The sequence below is a fragment of the Argopecten irradians genome, chromosome 2 (assembly GCF_041381155.1).
Source record: "Argopecten irradians isolate NY chromosome 2, Ai_NY, whole genome shotgun sequence".
Taxonomy (NCBI): Eukaryota; Metazoa; Mollusca; class Bivalvia; order Pectinida; family Pectinidae; genus Argopecten; species Argopecten irradians.
Genome location: NC_091135.1, coordinates 39,600,016 through 39,621,321, shown reverse-complemented (window position 1 = coordinate 39,621,321; position 21,306 = coordinate 39,600,016). Strand labels below are relative to the sequence as shown.

Genomic DNA, 21,306 nt, shown 5'->3' with positions numbered 1-21,306 from the left:
CAAACAATTCTCCTTTCAAGCAATGAAATCGCATGAACATTGATGCAATACTACAATTAGTATATTTACATAAAAATAATATATGCGAAATAACATATTGTTAATGAATCACTTTACGCAAAAGTTTATTAATCTGGCCTATTTTCACTACGCGGACGCACCCACTTAGAACCAAATTGCACCAGACGCCCTATCACACCCTGCCTGCACACCCCTTTGTCTTCCTCAAAGATGTAACTGAGAAATGACGGCAAAATACATACATTTCGATGAACATGAAATAAAATGCAACTCGTATGCAACAAATTACAACTCGGTGTGATAATATGCACCTCAATTAACGACGAAAATGCTTTAGTAGTACGATGCAAATGTCAGACAAATAACCCGATTTCTGACTCATCGGGAACCTTCGGTAAATTTCGCCACTATCCGAAAAACAAAATATTACCAACCAATCAAATGCGGAAAATTCCAGCAAGCCGACCAATCGTAACGCTTGTTACATATTGATGGGCCTTTTCCAACATGGCGGGTGAGTCCTCCTCACATATCAATAGTTTGTTATACGAAATTTGAACTTTTGCGCCTTCACTGACGTAATTATATTACCTTTCAGATATTGACTTTTATACCGACTTAAACGATGACAACCCCGAAGATGGTATGTATTACCTCCATTTTATTATAATCGTATGTGGGTCAGTTTTGATGATGCGGAGAAGAAAAATGCCGTCCCAAGTTCTATATAGATTCGATATCCTTTCGCGCCGTTATTTGTATATTTCTCATTCATAAAATCGTTTTGTGGTATGATATTTATGTAGTAGATAAGTTTATTTGGATATTTAGAGTAATATGTGGTTAGGAATGGGTGAAAGGTAACCGTGCACGTGTAATTCTGTCGAAATTCAAACACGACGCCGAGTTTTTCCGAATATCGTGATGCCATGAAGGTGGGTCACGTGACCTTGGGTTTCCCTGACCTTTTGAACTGTGTTGTGTTCGCGCGCACCGATGTCCCGTTCAATTTTGGGATGATTATTTTCGTGATTTGCTGTATTATTTACATGTTTTCACGTGGAAGTAATCAGGTATTCTACTGGTTAAAGGTATCGACTTGAACGTTGTCACAGTATTGATTTCGAAATAATAACACTTAGTCATATATGAGTAAGAACATCCTCCGAGAGTGGTTCTGTGATTAATGGTAAATTAGGTCACGCTGCCATCCTTCTTCAGCGGGGGATTCGATAGGAGCCCGCCAATTTTGTGTTTTATATCTAAACGTGAGTATATTAGAAATTGTACCTAATATGAATATTTATCATTTTGCAAATTGTCACGTTATGAAAATAACACGTGGTATTCTATTGGAGAACATAAGAAACGTTTGGAGAACAAAGCCATTGTGCAGGAAGCCATTTCCAAACGTAAATAGTCCGCGCACATGTCCCATGACTCGGACAGGTAGTTTTAACGTTTTCTTCGCCAAATTCTGTTCAATAACTTTCCACGGCGCATATTCCTACGTTTTCTATTCAATTATGAAAACATCCATTCTCTCCTTGAGTCATTATTCGTATATTTGTCCTAGCTTTTAAGTTGTTCATAAATAAGGAAATTAAATTCACTTGGTTGAAGCATGAGAATAATAACAAGTATCGGGTTGGGCATTTGTTTATTTATTGCTATTATAATGATAAATAGCTATATAAAACTGGTGAAAAAACAACATTTTTTGAGATAAAAATGCTTGCAGACAAAACCAGATATGTTTTTTGCCTGTTTTATATATATAGCTATCACCATAAAAGCATTAAATTTACATGTACCCAACCTGAGTATATCGCATTAATTCAAATGATTTTCAGCTAAGCAAATGTCAAAATTGATGGTTGATTCATTGTTGTTTATTTACAGTAAATACAGACTGATCATTCATTTAACTCATTGTGAATAATAAGTGATTTGTGGAAATAAATATTGATAGATAAATCCTAATGCTGATCAATCGTTACTTCAGGATAAGCTTGTTTTTTTAATTGATAGACATATTGCCTGCAAATTTGAGGAACTTGTTATTTTCAAATCTCATTGGTTAATAACTCGGTAAAGCATTAAATTTCAAGAATCTTGCATATGAAAAAGATAATTTGAATTTGCTGAAGTGCATCTCTGTACGCTCAGCATTTTAGGTATTGTACAAATTTGGCTTTTATTTTAATAGGATTTGGACTCGACGACAGCCTTGATGGAGAAGATAGTTATGGAACAGATGACAAGCTTACTCCTTTACAGAAACTCGAAAAATACATGCAGAGTGACAACGTTTACACTAGGTAAAGTGGCAGATTGCTGATCTGATTAATGGTTTTCTGTCACATTCTTGGTAATTCTTTTCCCAAATGAATTTCTGAAATAAAATGCTAATGACATTTTTTTGATCAGACAAATGGTGGCAAGAGGTCTGCTGGACACACTACGAGCCGTGGAAGACACAACAGACGGGGAATGTGTTGCCGTCCTCAATGCAATGGTTAGGCTCTCGGAGGACAGTGGTTAGTACTTTAATTGATTGTCAAAATTAAGCATTCATGTACAAAAATATTTTTAGATTGTAATGTTCTGAAACTGTTAATTTCATTTTAATGACTTTACAATAATGATATATCAAGACAAGTTTCCACACAGTTTGATTTTGTTTATGTCTTAAAAATGAGGTTCATTGTTCTAGTAAATAGTATAAGCATTAAATTCATGGTATTTATGACTACAATGAACTCTTATACTATTCCTTAAATGACTTTTATAAAACCAAAAAATGTAAAATTTATTTGACATTGTTTAGGCATATGATGCATCATTTATGTATATTTTGGTTCTTTCAGATCCCATTGTTCGATCCGAGTTGATGGAACAGGTGCCACACATAGCTGTATATTGCCATGAACATGCAATAGTATTTCAAAATTCTGTGCCTTTGTATGTCCTTCCTATGGTAGTAAGGTACCTAAACGACCACCACAATCAGGTAATTGACAGCAATCATTATTATAGGAAAGCATCGTCGCCGTAGGGCTGTTGGCAATCCTTGTAAAATGAATAATTTGAACAATCATTATTATTGATATTTTGAATTGATCTTTTCACAAAGCATTTTGAATTTGTTTCTCATTTACTGCTAAAGTTTGAATTCTGGTATGTTCGGTCTTGAAATCACTTTTTTTTTTTTTTTTTGGTTGGTTGTAGGTTAGAAAAACAAGTCAAGCTGCCCTATTGGTGCTGTTGGAACAGGAATTAATAGTTAAAGGTGAGTTAACTTTAGATGGAAAGAGTTGGATGTGATGGATTCTTTATTGTACTGCGTTATAGCAAAATTTTCGTGAAATCTATGTAGCTTTTCAAACAAGATCCCTCTAATACAACAGACTTGTGAAATCGTGAAATCTTGCTATTAAATCTATAGGTAATCTGTAATAGGTTTAGCTAGACAGTTACCACATGAGGAGAGGGACTGTTACCAGAAGTGATTTGATTGTGTATTTTAGCATCTTGTTGATTGTGTTTTTCACATAATAGTAACTTGTTATGAATTATGTATTTCATACAATACAAATTTGTTATACATTGTTTATTTCAGCGGATATAGAACAACAAGTAGTGAGTGTTATACTAGACCTTGCCAGCCCCGACAGTTTGGACGATTATAGAACAGAGGCTGTGGCTGTAAGTACATCAGTGTTGTAAAAGCTGGAAGACTTAAGGATCTGCTTGATGTATTACACATTTATTGAATCATTAATTATCACATACAAACATATATATGACCTAATTCTGACATCTACATTTGAGTGTCCGTCTCATGTAATGAACCATTTATCTCTACTCTGTGAAAGACATGGGTAGTGAGATGTTAAGTATTGCATCACCTTACTACCCTGTCTTTTGCGCAGTGGAGGGATGTGCTGCCAGGACAAGATCACACTGCAATACTGAATTTGAATATTGTTTCATAGTTTGAGTTATTTTGGATGTTTTCTGGAGATTTTGGCATGTATATTTGAATGTCATCAGTTTCGAATTGTAGCAGGTGTCGGATAAGGTTTAAGTGTTGTGAGGATATGTGCCAACTGGAATGTTTGACATTGTAAAATCAGTCTGGTGTGACTGTCAATGCTGGATGTTATAGTCAGCTATTAGCCCTATCACAGCCAGCTTTGATGAGCCATACTGTCTGTTTTCTCACCATTATCATTTTCTCTGATTTCTTCTCATTCACAGTCTCCTCTTTTATATTTCTCCGTGCATGCATGTTTTGTAATGTAAATATTTCAGTGTGAGGAAAACCATGTGTAGCTGGACAGGGGTTCTGACCAAGTGGCTGTGGTTCAGTGATATTGATTGTATCACAGCCTGCTTGGATCAGTATCTAGGTTTGGCATTTCTACATATATATGTGTATTTGTATCAAGATAATCATCAGAGTCCATCACCTTATGATTTTGTCTCCTGTGCTACCAAGTATCTATTGCTGCACTTCTAATAAAACTACCTCCATGTTGTGTAAGGGAAAGGGGGGGGGGGGGTTAGCAAAATTTGAATTGGGGAAATTACAAAAAAAAAAAATCAACTAAAAGAAATAACAGCTTTCTGTAAAGAAGCAATTGCCTATTGAACTGCAATGAATACAGCACATTGTTTCCTTTCTAAGAAAAAATCCTAATGTTTATCTATGTCCTACATTACATATTTTGTACTAACACTTTAGTGACCTACTGTACAGAGTGTAGGTAAACATCATTTGTGTGCCTGTAGTATTGGTCAGAGGCATCAAAGTGGTTGTGAAATGTTCACCATTATCATATCACAGCCAGCTTTGATGAGCTCGGGGCAGTATCAACCTCATCTTGCCAAGCCACATCTTTCTCTGTCTCTTGTTATATGTTCCTTTGATTGATACCTTCTCTATGATGCTTGGGTTAATCTGAATCTAAATAGAATACAGGTTTTCTGACTTGTCAAAGTGGCTGTGAATTATGTTGTTATATAGTCATATCACAGCCAGCTTTGATGAGCTCAGCAACTGTAATTGACAGTGAAGTACTTGTTCTCTCTATAAGTGTTGCCTTGGAACAGCTTAGTGATGCCTGCTATAATGAATGATTTGGTGTTCTTAAGTGCATTGAAGTGGTTGTGATGTGTTGATACTATAGTTCATATCACAGCCTGCTTTGATGAGCTTTAGGGCATATACTTCTGCTTTGTTTTACCAATATTGTGGAGAATCATTTAAGAATTTTGATATACAAAAGTATTCACAGATTAAAAAAGATTCTGTCCTTTTCAGTGTTGAACTAAAGCCAACTAGGCAATGAAGTGGAGTTGTCGGCTCAAGGGATGATCAAATGAAGACTGAATCTAATCTGTTGAGACTGTCAAAGTGGCTGTGATGTGCTACTTCTTTTCCATATCACAGCCAGCTTTGATGAGCTTTGGCAGAACAATCAAACTACTACCATATCAAGAACACTACTGATGGTTCCACAGTTTGAGAAGGACTACACAAGACTTTATGTACATTTTCTTGAATTTTGATAAACTTTATTGCTTGTGTAATGTGTAGCTTTATTGTGATTTGTGCAACATTTGTGATATAAAAAAAAATCATTGATTTGTTTTGAGATGATTCAGTCGAAGCTGTGGACACTTAGTGAACCTTTATTACACCTCTCGTAACTCCGAGGAAGGCGGAAAATGCTGCTGTCAAAGTGGCCGTGATGTGTTAATAAAACTGTCATATCACAGCCAGCTTTGATGACAGATATTTCTGTCCTATCAGCATTGTTCTCTGGGAGGATTGATGTCTTAATTGTAGAAAAGCATTTTAAATTTCTATGAAGATAAAAGATAAGCTGCTATATGTTTTTTCACTTCCCTTTTGCAATTTAAAAATTGAAGCATTGATTTATCTTTATTTTTGCAGCTGATGAGCAAAATGGCTCCTTTATTAGGAAAGGAAATGACCGAGCGTGTGTTCTTACCCAGATACTGCGAGATGTGCACAGATCCCCTTTTTCATGTGCGAAAGGTAATTTCATAGCCAAGTCTACTTTTTGGTCATTGATCTTTCTGTTCAAATTTGTAGTGGTACTATTAGATCAATTCAACCAAACTTGACATTCTGTGAACTTGTGATATATTATAAATCAAGATTACATAGTTCACTTTGATACTTGAGAGGGAATATATTCCTGATTGCATAAAATGCTGTAAACAAGACGTGATTAAATGGTCAATTTTGTCTTATAAAAAAAATCCACACTAAAGATATGAACCTACAACTAGAACATGGGACAAAGTAGATAAACTATGCTGTTCTATTAGTAGTTTTCTGTACTACAGGAAGTTTGTTGAAATTTTAGGTGTGTGCAGCAAACTTTGGAGACTTCTGTACTGTAGTTGGACAGGGAAATACAGAACAACAATTGGTAAGAGGTCTTATTTGGTTTGTTTATTTTTACGTCCTATTAACAGCCAGGGTCATGTAAGGACGTACCAGGTTTGTTGGTGGAGGAAAGCCGGAGTACCCGGAGAAAAACCACCGGCCAACGGTCAGTACCTGGCAACTGCCCCACATGGGATTCGAACCCGCATCCCAGAGGTGGAGGGCTTGTGGTAGTATGTCGGGACATCTTAACCACTCGGCCACCGCGGCCCCAAGAGGTCTTATCACATCATTCATAATGATAATGACTATAATGTACTATAAAGTTTTTCTTGTATCATAATTTTGACATTCTCAAAAGATGCACTAAAGTATTGTAAAGGGATATTTTGTATTCTCTTGTTTCAGTTTTGAATTTGAAATATACAAAATCTTATTTTGTTGAATTCAAATTTAGGTTTGAGGTTAAATATTTTAAATAATAAAATCACAAATGTTTTCCAGCTGCCAAAGTTCTATTACTTGTGTGAGGATGGTGTGTGGGGAGTGAGGAAGGCCTGTGCAGAATGCTTCATGGCTGTATCATGTGCCTGTTCACCAGATGTACGCAGGGGAGAACTGTCCACGCTCTTTGTTAATTTGCTCTGTGATCTATCTCGATGGGTAAGCAAATTTTCAGGATGTTAGTTTTATACTTGTATACTTTATCTGAAAACTCAAACTATGAAATTTTAGAATAAGCAATTTTGTTAATAGGGAAATGGATGCGAGAAGGAAAGTTAAAACAGAAATATAACCAGCAACTAATTGTTTCAATTAAATTCATGTCTATATAATTAAGGTATAGCTGTACAACTACTTTGTATATTTAAAAATTATGACTTTATTTGAAGGTACGGATGGCAGCATTTCAACAATTAGGTCCATTCATTTCAACGTTTGCTGACCCAGGAGTAACCGGATTATATGTTGATGATGATGGGATTCTCTGTATCAAGAATCCTGAAATATTATTAGCACTGTAGGTATCTGTAATCTTAGTAGGGAGGGGAGAGATGATATATTTGGAATTCTGTCTGAATTTATTTTAAAAAGAAAATGAAATATTGCCAGTTTTGACCAGTTGAATATCTTGCAAATTTGTATCGGAAGAAATGAAAATATTTCAATAAAACTTGTTTGCACTTACATGTTCTGAGAAATTGATAGCGAAGAATGCACAAATTTTGTTTATTGTAAAAGTCTTGATTTTGTTTAAGTATCACAAATATTATCGTTTGAATTAGATATTATATATGATTTAGTGTTACTAAATACTAAACAAGAGAGATAATGGAGAGAAATTGGGTTACAAAATAATTCCCCAAATATTCTTTTTCCTGGATATATTATTTTCGATTTGCAGGGAAAGTGGTGAAAGGCTACAAAATATAGTTGGTCAAATTGACAAAGATGACATTCTTGCATCTTCTGAAGTATGTGAGGAGGAATCTAACGCAAGAGACCTGAAGGTTGTTGAGGAAGGTGGTAGTACGAACTGTGACTGTGATAACACTGGAGAACCAATGGAGATCTCTAATGACAATGAAATTGATGTAGGTATTCTCGAGTCGGAAACCAAAGACACACCAGATATTTCACCTGAAGAGTTACGTGCCAAATGTTACAAGGAGGCAGAAAAATCAGCATCGCCTGAAGATACCAAAGTTGTAAAAGACAATGACAGTAGTGAACAGAGTGAAACTAGAGAAAGTGAACAGGTCTGTGATAATGAGAAGTCGGCTTATGTACAGGAAGGGGCGGAAGAATCAAAAGATAGTTCTGAAAATGTTTTATCAAACTCTGCAACTGAAAAAGAAAGCTCTTCTGCTGGATCAGAAGATGTAGTGCATATACACTTAGATAATGTAGGAACCAATTTCAATTCTTTCCAGTATTGGCGGACTCCATTACCCGAGATTGACTTAGATTTTGATATTGTAAATGGAGCTGCCACCAACTTTCATGTGACCACCAAAGTACGGGAGGACAAGATGTTTAGTTTGTCCAGTCCCCAGGACACTAATACGTCAGATAGCAATACACAAGCATCTAGTGATAAATTGTCGGACACACTCAACTGGCTAAACTTAGACGAGGACAGGGAGTCCAAACAGACTGTGATAGAAGGAGGAGTCACTTTCCACACTGCCAGTGTAAATACTGTGTGTGATGAGACTGTTGATAACATTGGCAGTACACATGTCCTTGGTGAGCATTTGAATGAGACCACCAGTAAAATTGTGGATGGTGTTGTAAAAGGTTGGTTTCTATTAGGTATATTATGTAGCTTTAGAAACCATTTTTCACAAGCCACTATCATATTTGCCATTTAGTATGATAAATTACCAGATTCTATTTTGAATATTTCCTGAATTATTCTTTCGACAGTACTACAAGTTTAATGCATTTATTCCACTTCTCTTTTCCACCAGAAATTAACAGTATTCGTCTACAAAAGCATTTTGATAAATTGGATTAAGTTTTCATTGCAAAATAAATGTGCAACATCTTATGGGTATAATTATGTAATTACTCTAACTTGCAGACATCAATGGAAGCAGTTTATCAGATAATGCAGAAATGGACGAGGCACAACTAGCTCAACAACAGGTATTAATTCTGACCATAGTGTTTTGAAATTTCTATATATCAGCCACTCCATGTAGCATGTTAACCATCAAATGCTCTGTCATGAAATTAGCATTTCGGTTGTCTTTTTCCTCTAGTAGTTTTACAATAAAAATTTGTGTTAAGCAAAACAATTACTTTCATTTAAATTGTGAATTGATCATGAATAGTTGAAATATTGATAATTATTGTAATTATTCAAGTAACAAAATTTTGTGTTTTACTATTAAGTAATAAATTTGTATTGGTGAAATTGTTCAATATTGTTCAAGAAAATGGTGAAGAATAGATTGTTATATTGAAGCAGATGTTGATGTGTTTAAACCAGGACATAGTGCCCCAGAGCCTGCTTGAGAGTTACCTGGGGATGGCTGATCCGTCCCGGGCTCAGACTGTTGATACAGAGATCACTCGTCACTGTGCCTACAATCTGCCAGCAGTGGCCTACACACTAGGTCGAAAAAACTGGAACTGTATCAAGATGCTTTATGATGTACTAGCCACAGACATGCAGGTAAGTCTTAAGAGTAGTTTTAGTGGAATAAATTACAAATTTAACATGGGTAGTTTCTGTATTTGCATATGGTTTCAGGTCTGGTTGCAAATTTTCTAGTCTGGCTTGGGTTCCAATTGACTCCTGAACAGGGTTAATACCAATGTTCTCATTACTGTACTAGATTATGAAGCAATTACAGTGTACTAGCTTTTGATAAAAATTGATTGATTAGAAAAACTTTACTACCAATATCTTTTGAAATAATGCACAATGAAGATGTTATGAATAGTTTAAATAGTGTCCTTAAATTTTCTGGCTATTCTATTGATTTCGGTGTTCCTTAATCTTGTTCAATCTCTGTTCCCAACATTTTTTTGAGTATTTTTGATAATTTATGCTAAAAGTCCTGGTATTTTGTGTTGTTGTCTGCAGTGGAAGGTAAGAAGAACACTGGCCTTTTCCATACATGAAATGGCATTAATACTGGGAGAGGAAATAACACATAGAGACCTTGTTCCTGTATTTGATGGATTCCTCAAAGATTTAGATGAAGTTCGCATTGGAGTATTGAAACATTTAGCAGACTTTCTAAGGGTGAGTAGTCTTTCTGATTAAGAACCCTTTGATTTGTGTGAAATACTTTTACCATGACATTAATTTTGGGATACTATTCTTTATATAGCAAAGCTGTAACATTTCTGCTTTTATAGTATCAATTATTTGACTTATTGTCTTTTAAGAATTTACTCAATTCGCCTTTCATCCATAGTCCATCATCCTTCAGTCTGTTAACAATTCTTGTTATTGCTGTTCCTCAGAAAGTACTGAAGGGATCTGTCTCAAATTTCATCTGCATATTGCATTTTTGGGACCGATCGGTGAACAAGATGGCCAACAGGGAGCCATTTTGGATTTTGATAATTGTTTGTTACTGATATATATATATCAGAAAGTTCTGAAAGGGTCTTTCTCAAATTTCATATGAAGTACGAGTAAAAGTTTGAAAAGCTGAGAAAAGATCCCTCTTTCCATTGGCAGACATAGATCATTCTTTGGCGGGCACCAAGATCTCTCTGTTATATTTGGTAAATTTGCTAAATTAGTTAACAATTGAGAAATTTTTATGAGTATGTGTTTGATTTTACAGCTTTTAAAACCCAATATGCGACAACAATATCTTACTAAAGTGGAGTGCTTTATGAATACCGACAACTGTCGCAACTGGCGATTCCGACTTGAATTGGCAGAGTAAGTTGATGTATTTTGACTATTGGTTAGAGCCGGCTTGTTTAGAATTTATATGCAAATACACAAGTAATCGATGAATTTTATTAAATTAAAGAGGATCTTTGTATTAAATATATAATTAGAAAAGCATTTAGATAGATGTTAATTGTCAGAGCACTTTTAATTACAAGATATTTTGAAATAGAATGATAATTTAAGTCTCTTCTTGTTACAGTCAGCTTATGTTGATGTCAGAGCTATTCTCTGCCCACGAAGTCAGCCACTACCTCCTGCCTTTAGGTATAACTTTAGCCGAGGACAAGGTGTCGGAAGTTCGCCAGGCAGCTTTCAGATTGGTAAGAGGATTTCTTTGTTTAAAGAGATAATTCTACATTGTGCTCCATAAAAGAGATGAATAGATTGATGATACTTGTGTCCAATTTGAAATCTACTTTTTAGTTTCAGGTCTTGTTATGTACTATATATTTCAAAGATGCTCCATCGCTGATAAATGGTATTTTTTGTCCATCAAGAACAGGAGCAGACAAATTAGTATTTTTCTTCAGTTACAAAAGTTAGTTACTTTACACCATTACCACCATTGAAAAGGTTGAGCTTCTAATTTTACTTCAAGTTAAAAATAGAGCAGATAATTAATTGCAGCCCGAAAAAATTCCATGGCACTATATCCTTTATGGAATTAAGTACTGATTGTGCATGCACCAAAGGCAAAATAAATTATTTTATAGTATTTTTTGTGTTAATCAGACATATATACATAAACAAACACCAATTATTGTTCAAATGATGAGTATCATGTATGTCCTGTAGGCAGTGGAGCATCTTTAAATGGAGCTATCATTTCAATTGTAACTAAATATGGAGTAAATTGAAAGTTGATTACACCTAATATATAAACAGTAAATATTTAGATTCTAGAGCGAAAAATGCATAATTTGTGTCAATTGAATGAAAGTTCATGTAGTATTTCCAATTCGTCTTTGTATCAAATAAATTTTTAGGGGAAAGTTAGATATAAATCAGTCATTCATTTGCATTTATTTTAACAGCTAAGTATCATGCTGAAACGAATGGCTGACCAAAATGATGAAAAATTAACTGTAGGTTTGGTTAAGGCATTGAAAGAAAAATTTGCAGAGAGCAATAAATGGGCCAGAAGACAAGTGTAAGTATGGCATAATAATGAGGATGGTGTCTTAAATAATTCTGTAATAAAATAGATTAAATGGAATGCTTTATGCAGTTACTTGTAGTTTTAAACATCTAGTCATTCAGATATATTTTCCAGTGGTTCTTATCTGTTTGAAAAAAGTATTAATATATTTTTAATAAATCTTTGTTTAATTTTGGATCAACTTTCTAATGGTATTGATGACTTGTTTCAGGTATGCTCAGTTGATAGAATATATACTAGAGGAGGATGCCGTTCCAATTGAGATCTTCACTACAGAACTGGTGCCAAGTCTTTTATCGCTATGTCATGATGTTGTGCCAAATGTGAGAATTTCTGTTGCCAAAACAATGTCTCGACACATATTCACACGTGGTAAGTTGGATTTACCGGTATCAAATGTGTATTTCACGTGATCATTTATGAAAGAAACTTGCACACAAAGGTTTTTATAGAAGGAATATAATGAATATGTATTCTTCAGAGAAAACTTTTTGGGACATGTATGACATAGATGATGCTTTGTAATTTTCCTATATAAGTATGCATCTATGGTAGAGTTGGAAAATTGTTTCAATTCCTTAGCTCCATCATTATACCCCTGCAACGAAGTTAAGGGGGTTAAACTGGAATCAGGTTGTCTGTAGATACAACTTTGTTTGGCAAAATCCTCCTAAACTACTTGACATTTTCGATTAATATTTGGCACACAGAACCTCAGCATACAGGAGAGTTAAGCAATCAATATAGGGTTTTACAATGCCCTCTATTAATGGAGTTATTACTAAATTTGTGCAGCAGGGGTATTGGTCCATTCTGACGACAGTTCTAGTTTTACATGGTTCATTCAGTTATAGCACAAAAAGAATGAACAGTCAAACCTGTCTACTAATGTGTTGCATCCAAAGTCCTCCCGCGGTATTTTCTATGTACATTTCACCAGTTTAATGTGTCTAACGCGTCTGCGTCACACATTTCTTGCACATATTTCGTACAAATGACCTGTGTAATGCTTCTCTTAAATTGTCAATCCTAGCCTTACCTACATACCAGGCAGTGAGGCACTGGCTTGATAATTAAGCAAACAACACTCCTTGACAAGTACCCCAGTTCCAATTGGCATTATAAACTTTGGAATCATAATGGCCACAATTTTCGGTAATTGTAATCGTGGATCTGGATTGGTATACAATTTCAGGATTTCACTAATAATCACGTTTTTTTGTTGTTGTTTTTTAAATGGGAAGGGAATTATTTTTCCAAAAAAAAAAAAAAAGTTAATTTTTTAACAAATAATTTGTAAAAAAATATATTAAAGGATCTGAATAAAAGGTATATTTATTAATAGTAAATCTGTGTAAAACTAATAAGAAATGATAAAGAAATTAAATTTTGTTATCTCACATAGATTAAGTTAGATTTTGACAAGTATTGTAACAGGTTTGAAATTATTTTACGAATTATTCATAATTTGGAAACATGTTTAACTTATTCATCTAAGTCCAGTATTGTTGTTTCAATGTTAATACAAATAAAGTGTATATTGTTGTGTCGCAATCCATTGGTAACCTGCATATTAAGGCACATGTCACATTTTTGTCTGTCCATTGGGGTGCCTCATTACACAGGTTTTATTGTAATATTATTAGGTCATCTGACCCGAAGGGTCAGGATGACCTATAGTCATCATGTTTCGTCCGTCGTCGTGCGCGTGCGCCGTCCGTCCGCGTGCGTTAACTTTTCACATTTTGAACTTCTTCTCAAGTTTGACCAGTGGGATTGAGCTGAAACTTACCTGAAATGATCCTGAGATGGTCCCGACAAAGTGTTGTTATTTTTCGGGTCGATCCGAAATCCAAGATGGCCGCCACAGCCGCCATCTTGAAAACACATTTTGAAATTATTCTCAAGTTCAACTCGTGCGATTTGGCTGAAACTTGCATGAAATGATCCTGACATGGTCCCGACAAAGTGTTGTTATTTTTTTTCGGGTCAATCCGAAATCCAAGATGACCGGCACATCTGCCATATTGAAAACACATTTTGAACTTCTTCTCAAGTTTTACTGGTTCGATTTGGCTGAAACTTGCATGAAATGATCCTGACATGGTCCCCGACAAAGTGTTGTTATTTTTCGGGTCGATCCGAAATCCAAGATGGCCGCCACAGCCGCCATCTTGAAAACACATTTTGAACTTCTTCTCAAGTTCTACCGGTGCGATTTGGCTGAAACTTGCATGAAATGATCCTGACATGGTCCCGACAAAGTGTTGTTATTTTTCGGGTCGATCCGAAATCCAAGATGGCCGCCACAGCCGCCATCTTGAAAACACATTTTAAACTTCTTCTCAAGTTCTACCGGTGCGATTTGGCTGAAACTTGCATGAAATGATCCTGACATGGTCCCGACAAAGTGTTGTTATTTTTCGGGTCGATCCGAAATCCAAGATGGCCGCCACAGGCGCCATCTTGAAAACACATTTTGAACTTCTTCTCAAGTTCTACCGGTGCGATTTGGCTGAAACTTTCATGAAATGATCCTGACATGGTCCCGACAAAGTGTTGTTATTTTTCGGGTCGATCCGAAATCCAAGATGGCCGCCACAGCCGCCATCTTGAAAACACATTTTAAACTTCTTCTCAAGTTCTACCGGTGCGATTTGGCTGAAACTTGCATGAAATGATCCTGACATGGTCCCGACAAAGTGTTGTTATTATTTGGGTCGATCCGAAATCCAAGATGGCCGCCACAGGCGCCATCTTGAAAACACATTTTGAACTTTCTCAAGTTCTACCGGTGCGATTTGGCTGAAACTTGCATGAAATGATCCTGACATAGTCCCGACAAAGTGTTGTTATTTTTCGGGTCGATCCGAAATCCAAGATGGCCGCCACAGCCGCCATCTTGAAAACACATTTTGAACTTCTTCTCAAGTTCTACCGGTGCGATTTGGCTGAAACTTGCATGAAATGATCCTGACATGGTCCCGACAAAGTGTTGTTATTTTTCGGGTCGATCCGAAATCCAAGATGGCCGCCACAGCCGCCATCTTGAAAACACATTTTGAAATTATTCTCAAGTTCAACTCGTGCGATTTGGCTGAAACTTGCATGAAATGATCCTGACATGGTCCCGACAAAGTGTTGTTATTTTTCGGGTCAATCCGAAATCCAAGATGACCGGCACATCTGCCATATTGAAAACACATTTTGAACTTCTTCTCAAGTTTTACTGGTTCGATTTGGCTGAAACTTGCATGAAATGATCCTGACATGGTCCCGACAAAGTGTTGTTATTTTTCGGGTCGATCCGAAATCCAAGATGGCCGCCACAGCCGCCATCTTGAAAACACATTTTGAACTTCTTCTCAAGTTCTACCGGTGCGATTTGGCTGAAACTTGCATGAAATGATCTTGACATGGTCCAGACAAAGTGTTGTTGGGTTGATCCGAAATCCAAGATGGCCGCCATCTTGAAAACACATTTTGAACTTCTTCTCAAGTTCTACCGGTGCAATTTGGCTGAAACTTGCATGAAATGATTCTGACATGGTCCCGACAAAATGTTATTACATCTCTGGTTGATCCCAAATTGAAGAAGGCTACTATGACACTATATCTAATTAATTTCCTACATGTTAAGGCCCTTGGGCCTCTTGTTTGAAATAAAATTTGTTGAAGGAAATGGAAAATGATCCTGACATGGTCCTGACAAAGTGACACCATATGAAATTAATTTTACTATTGCCAAGGTAGTCAGATGACCGTTAAGGCCCTTTGGGCCTCTTGTTTTCAAAATTTCGGTTATCACTTTGACATTGTTTACTTCAGTTGGGGAAAAAAGAAGAACTAGTATGATGCACCTTGAAATCCAATAGTAAAGTAAGGCATGGCTAGTCATGTCAGGTAGAGATTTATATTTCATCACTAAAAGCAGTCGAAATATATGGTAATACATTGTATTGCCTGTACCTACATATTCAATTTCCTGTTGCAGAATATTTCACATCACCGAAGAACCCTCTGTATGATGAGATGTGTAAGACTCTACAGAATTTACAGTCGGACAGTGATCGTGATGTGCGTTTCTTTGCTTGTCCCCAGCAGGATACCTTTGTCGATCATGAGGAAGACCTTCATCCTGATTATATACAAGGAAATAACTATTCACAGGAAGAAACGGTAATTTTCTTACCATCCATTATTGATGTGCGAGATTTCTACTGGTCAGGGATTTGTATTGCAATTACCTTGCATAGGTGGAGAAAAAAGATTGTAAGCTGCCATAGTAACAACAATACGTCATTGACATTCAAAGGATGTCTTAAAAACATTCCACACTTACTTTTACAGAAAGAATATTATTGGAGTTTCCTCTAGAACGTTAGAATTCTTGCTGTAATAGTGAATATTGATGGTGAACTAAGCAGAAAGTAGAACATTATTCAATATATTGTCATATTTTTGAGGAGATTATAGACCATTTCCATGATAAAATAAATGAAAAGTTGAGAGAAATGTTGTATTGCAGATGAAAGTAACTCATGTCTCCAAAAGAAAAAGCCTATTTGTCGTTACAAAAGGTAGTGTTTCCATCTCTGACAGGTACCTCAATACTGTGTAGCCCAAAATTTAACCTGACCCTTTGAAATTATAGTCCTTTACAGACATATAATTTCACTTGTATTATAGTACACTATATATTGTAATACATACCTGTTTCCTTTGCAGCTTCCTGTGTAGAACAGAGGAACCCGGATGTGTCCAAGGTATTAGGACTCAGGGACCAAGAATCAACTGTATGCAATGTGACAGGCTGTGATAATAGCTGCACATGTAAATGATTTGTGATAACCATGCTAAATAGTACAAGACAGATGCTGGTGTCTGTAGGCCATGTTTGAAAAATCTTCGTTTTCTGTATACATAGCCGAAACATGCATCTAGTCCATAAACAGTTATATTTGCAAAACTTACAAACCAAATACATGATGTTGGGCCCCTCCATCAATTGACGACCATATTTATAGGAATCAAATATTTTTTTAACTTGGCCTAACTTGTACAATATATACATATATATTATTCTTATTATCCAAATGGGCTGTGACTTTGTGTTGTTTGTGTGAGGAAATTTATGGTGTTTTACTTGAGTGGAAAATGCTGCTTGAAGTCTTTAGAGACGTGTACCGTATGAAATGTATGTAATAAAAGTTGTATGTCTTGTGAGGAAGGAAATGTATGTGTGAAGAATGGAGAATTATGTTCATAGTAATATGAATGCTGCTGATTTCAGCATAACAGTTTTGTTTGCCATATTGGCATGCTCATATTACTTCAAATAATAGATATTATATTAATGTCCAGAGAAATTTTTTAATGCCTTGTATGCCAAACTGTCATCTTATTTCATCTTTATAGATGGAGTTATTAAAGTCCTCTTTCTACTTTAGTCCTTGTTTTAAACAAGTAAAAATTCCACAGTGTGATAAGGTTTTACTTTCCCCAGATATTCTGTTCATATCTTACAATACACCAATATCTTTGATATTATACTATCACAAGTCTTTGTTTATACAGCCTTTTCCTTTAATTTGTTGTATTTCCATTTGATTTGAAAATATGATATTAAATTTAATGCCAATATGACATCAAGTGATTTAATTTTATGCTAATAGCCTGTAGATATCATTATTCTAAAGATGCTGAATTATATATGGTATACAACAAAAAGAGAAAATTGCTTGGTTAGGGTCAGGATGACCTATAGTCATCATGTTTCGTGCGCCGTGCGTTAACTTTTCACATTTTGAACTTCTCAAGTTCTACCAGTGGGATTTGGCTGAAACTTGCATGAAATGATCCTGACATGGTCCCGACAAAGTGTTGTTATTTTTCGGGTTGATCCAAAATCCAAGATGACTGCCACAGCCGCCATCTTGAAAACACATTTTGAACTTCTTCTCAAGTTCTACCAGTGGGATTTGGCTGAAACTTACATGAAATGATCTTGACATGGTCCCAACAAAGTGTTGTTATTTTTCAGGTCGATCTGAAATCCAAGATGGCCGCCACAGCAGCTATCTTGAAAACACATTTTGAACTTCTTCTCAAGCTATACCAGTGGGATTTGGCTGAAACTTGCATGAAATGCTCCTTACATGGTCCGGACAAAATGTTGTTATTTTTCGGGTCGATCCGAAATCCAAGATGGCCGCCACAGCAGCCATCTTGAAAACACATTATGAACTTCTTTTCAATTTCTACCGGTGGGATTTGGCTGAAACTTACATGAAATGATCTTGACATGGTCCCGACAAAGTGTTATTTTCGGGTCTATCTGAAATCCAAGATGGCCGCCACAGCCGCCATCTTGAAAACACATTTTGAACTTCTTCTCAAGTTCTACCGGTGGGATTTGGCTGAAACTTGCATGAAATGATCCTTACATGGTCCGGACAAAGTGTTGTTATTTTCGGGTCGATCTGAAATCCAAGATGGCCGCCACAGCCGCCATCTTGAAAACACATTTTGAACCTTGCATGGTAATGACAAAGTGTTGTTGTTTTTCGGGTCGATCTGAAATCCAAGATTGAAATCTTGAAAACACATTTTGGACGTCTTCTCGAGTTCTACCGGTGCGATTTGGCTGAAACTTGCATGAAATGATCCTGACATGGTCCCGACAAAGTATTGTTAATTACATCTCTGGTTGATCCCAAATCAAAGATGACTACCATGACACTATATCTAATTAATTTCCTATATGTTAAGGCCCTTTGGCCTCTTGTTTGAAATAAAATTTGTTGAAAAAAATTGAAAATGATCCTGAGATGATCATGACAAAGTGACACCATATATAATTAATTTTACTATTGTCAAGGTAGTCGGATGACCGTTAAGGCCCTTTGGACCTCTTGTTACGATTTCTTGACTAGTTAAAAGTGCTATATAACTGTAAAAGACTACAGTTTAATCAAGTTTAGTCCCTGAATACTGGTCATGTTGGTACGTGTGAAAGTGTTAAACAGAATGTCTTGTACGTCCTGAAGGCCATATAGGAGCACAATTGAAGTCTAGTCCATTAAAACGCTTATTTCTTTTCAGGAATTATCTGTGCACATGTTTATACAGTAATGTTTTGAATATTTTAATCATTTTTAGCCAGTCAAGATCAATTCTCGTGATGATTATATACCAATAAGTATAACTAAAATTGCAAAACAATTAATGCAACTGTACCAGATTATTTATATTATTATATTATATTATATTTGAATAACTTTAACAGAGAGGATAAAGAAAGCGAAATTATCAATTGGTTAAGTAAGCCATTTGTATGATTGTACCCGAGCCAGGTTTCTTATTTCTCGTGCCTTCAAGACCTTTTAATTTGAAATCTATTCTTAAATAATCTAGTAACCAAATTGTTTTTTAAGCAGTGTTTTTATTCTTTTGGCAATATGATAAAAACTGTGACATGCAATCGACTTGATTTTGTAATGTTTGCAAATCCATCTCCTGTCGTTTTCCTATGTTAAACGGTTACAACAAACTTAAATGTTACCGGAGGACTCGAGGATGTCAATTTACTTAAAAGTAATCGAACTGAATCAAAAGCTTTTCAGTTCTTTTGGTTATTTCTTTTAAATTGCTTCTAGTCATAGAATTTTACATGGATTGTAACCAAATTTGGCCACAAATATCCTCTAGGGAAGGAAACAGTTTGAATAAATATTGGTTCTGACCCAAACGGGCAGGACTGGCGGGGCCCAATAGGGAAATAGATGTAAATCCTTTAAACTGCTACTAGTCATAGAGTTCTGCATGGATTGTAACCAAATTTGGTCAGAAATATCCTCAAGGGAAGGGGGAACAGAATTTGTATACATTTTGGAGCACTGAGGGGGGCTCAATAAGAAAATTAGAAGTAAATATTAATTTCCTTCAGAAAAGGATCAATGAACATGTATTTAGAACATTTGTTCGCATTACAAACCAGGTGTACACTCGGGGCCTCTTGTTCTTACATTTTTTTTTTTTTTTTTTTTTTTCAAGACTTCAAAAGTTTGAAATTTGCCATTAACTTCTTGGCTAAAGATGATGCAAATTGTGATTCTCCAAAATCTAGATTAGTAGGGTTAAAGTAGATTGAATTTTGAACAAAATTTATAGTTAATGGAGTGGAGATCTTCTTTAGATATTCGAGATGAGTTTTGTTAAAGTGCATGCACGATGTAAAAGAGGCGTGTAACATTTTTGATGGAAAATAGATTTTAAAAAATCTCTATAATTATTTATTTTGATACCACATTGATATTGCTGTTGATTAAAGCTACTACAGCGCCTCGTGTTAAAAATTACAAAGCTCTATATTGATCAATATAGATGTAATCTATTTAGAATTTTGATCCAGAGTCTTCCTTGGATACATTTTTGATTTGTCATTGGTGTGATCAGGGATGAAATACCTGCTTAAGGTCATTTACATACTGTAATAAAAGTGGTTGTAACTAAAACAAAAATGTGTGCTAGGTTACTCAAATATGATTTTACCAATTGATATAAATTTTGAAATGTACATAATGTACTCTACAATATTTATCTACTTTTAGTTTTGTCTAAATTGTATGAATCATTTATATATATTTGGTTGAAATGATAATTTGGTTGAGCAATAAAATGTTGCTGGTAGTATATTATCTAAAATGAAAGACTATCGGATCATGTTGAAATGTTTTTTCCTTTGAATGAAGTGCTGCATCAAAACGAGACATACTCGGGATTTAGGGAATGTCGATATTGTCTTTCACAACCCAAATCCATTTATTTATTGGGTAATATATGTGATTTTGAGTGGCCAAGTATTTGATATTATCGGTTTTAAGTGGTAAATAAAACAAATCTGAAATGATTGAAGTGTTCTAAAGTTGTAATGAATATTTATCTAATTTGTATTGTTTGATAATCTGTTGCCTATAAGTAGGTGATAAAACATTTTACCAATTAATGCCGTTGTTGTTATACCTTTTTATGACTCCATTGTCCCAAGGCTGACCAATATCCTCCGATGGCTTTCACCATACCTTTAAAATTACACTTTAAAAGATAACAAAAATACCCTTATCTAAAGGCTAGTGAATCTTATATTGTGGCCTTGAACAAGCATTCAATACAAAAGAGCATAATAGAGAGCCAATTTACTGAATTGAATATAACTTTGCTATTTTCAAATACGAATGGTATTACTAAAGATCCACCACCTGTCTGAAA

At 35.4% G+C, this 21,306-nt stretch overlaps 1 protein-coding gene across 5 annotated transcripts; it reads left to right on the top strand.

Annotated features, from left to right (window-relative positions):
• The first annotated feature begins 463 nt into the window (after positions 1–463).
• On the top strand, positions 464–21,043 carry LOC138315441 (serine/threonine-protein phosphatase 4 regulatory subunit 1-like). Of its 5 annotated transcripts, none has more exons than XM_069256474.1 (21): positions 464–535; positions 620–664; positions 2,231–2,342; positions 2,452–2,561; positions 2,892–3,034; positions 3,253–3,313; positions 3,644–3,729; positions 5,987–6,091; positions 6,426–6,491; positions 6,953–7,111; positions 7,342–7,469; positions 7,854–8,698; positions 9,036–9,100; positions 9,447–9,632; positions 10,047–10,208; positions 10,762–10,862; positions 11,077–11,197; positions 11,912–12,027; positions 12,248–12,408; positions 16,031–16,215; positions 16,765–21,043. In XM_069256474.1, exons 1-21 carry the CDS (start codon positions 529–531, stop codon positions 16,774–16,776), a joined length of 2,976 nt encoding a protein of 991 aa, XP_069112575.1. In that variant the 5' UTR covers positions 464–528; the 3' UTR covers positions 16,777–21,043. The 5 variants fall into 5 exon arrangements, with proteins under 5 accessions (XP_069112575.1, XP_069112574.1, XP_069112573.1 ...); XM_069256473.1 differs by having other exon boundaries at positions 9,426–9,632; XM_069256472.1 differs by having other exon boundaries at positions 7,854–8,749.
• The last annotated feature ends 263 nt before the right edge of the window (positions 21,044–21,306 follow it).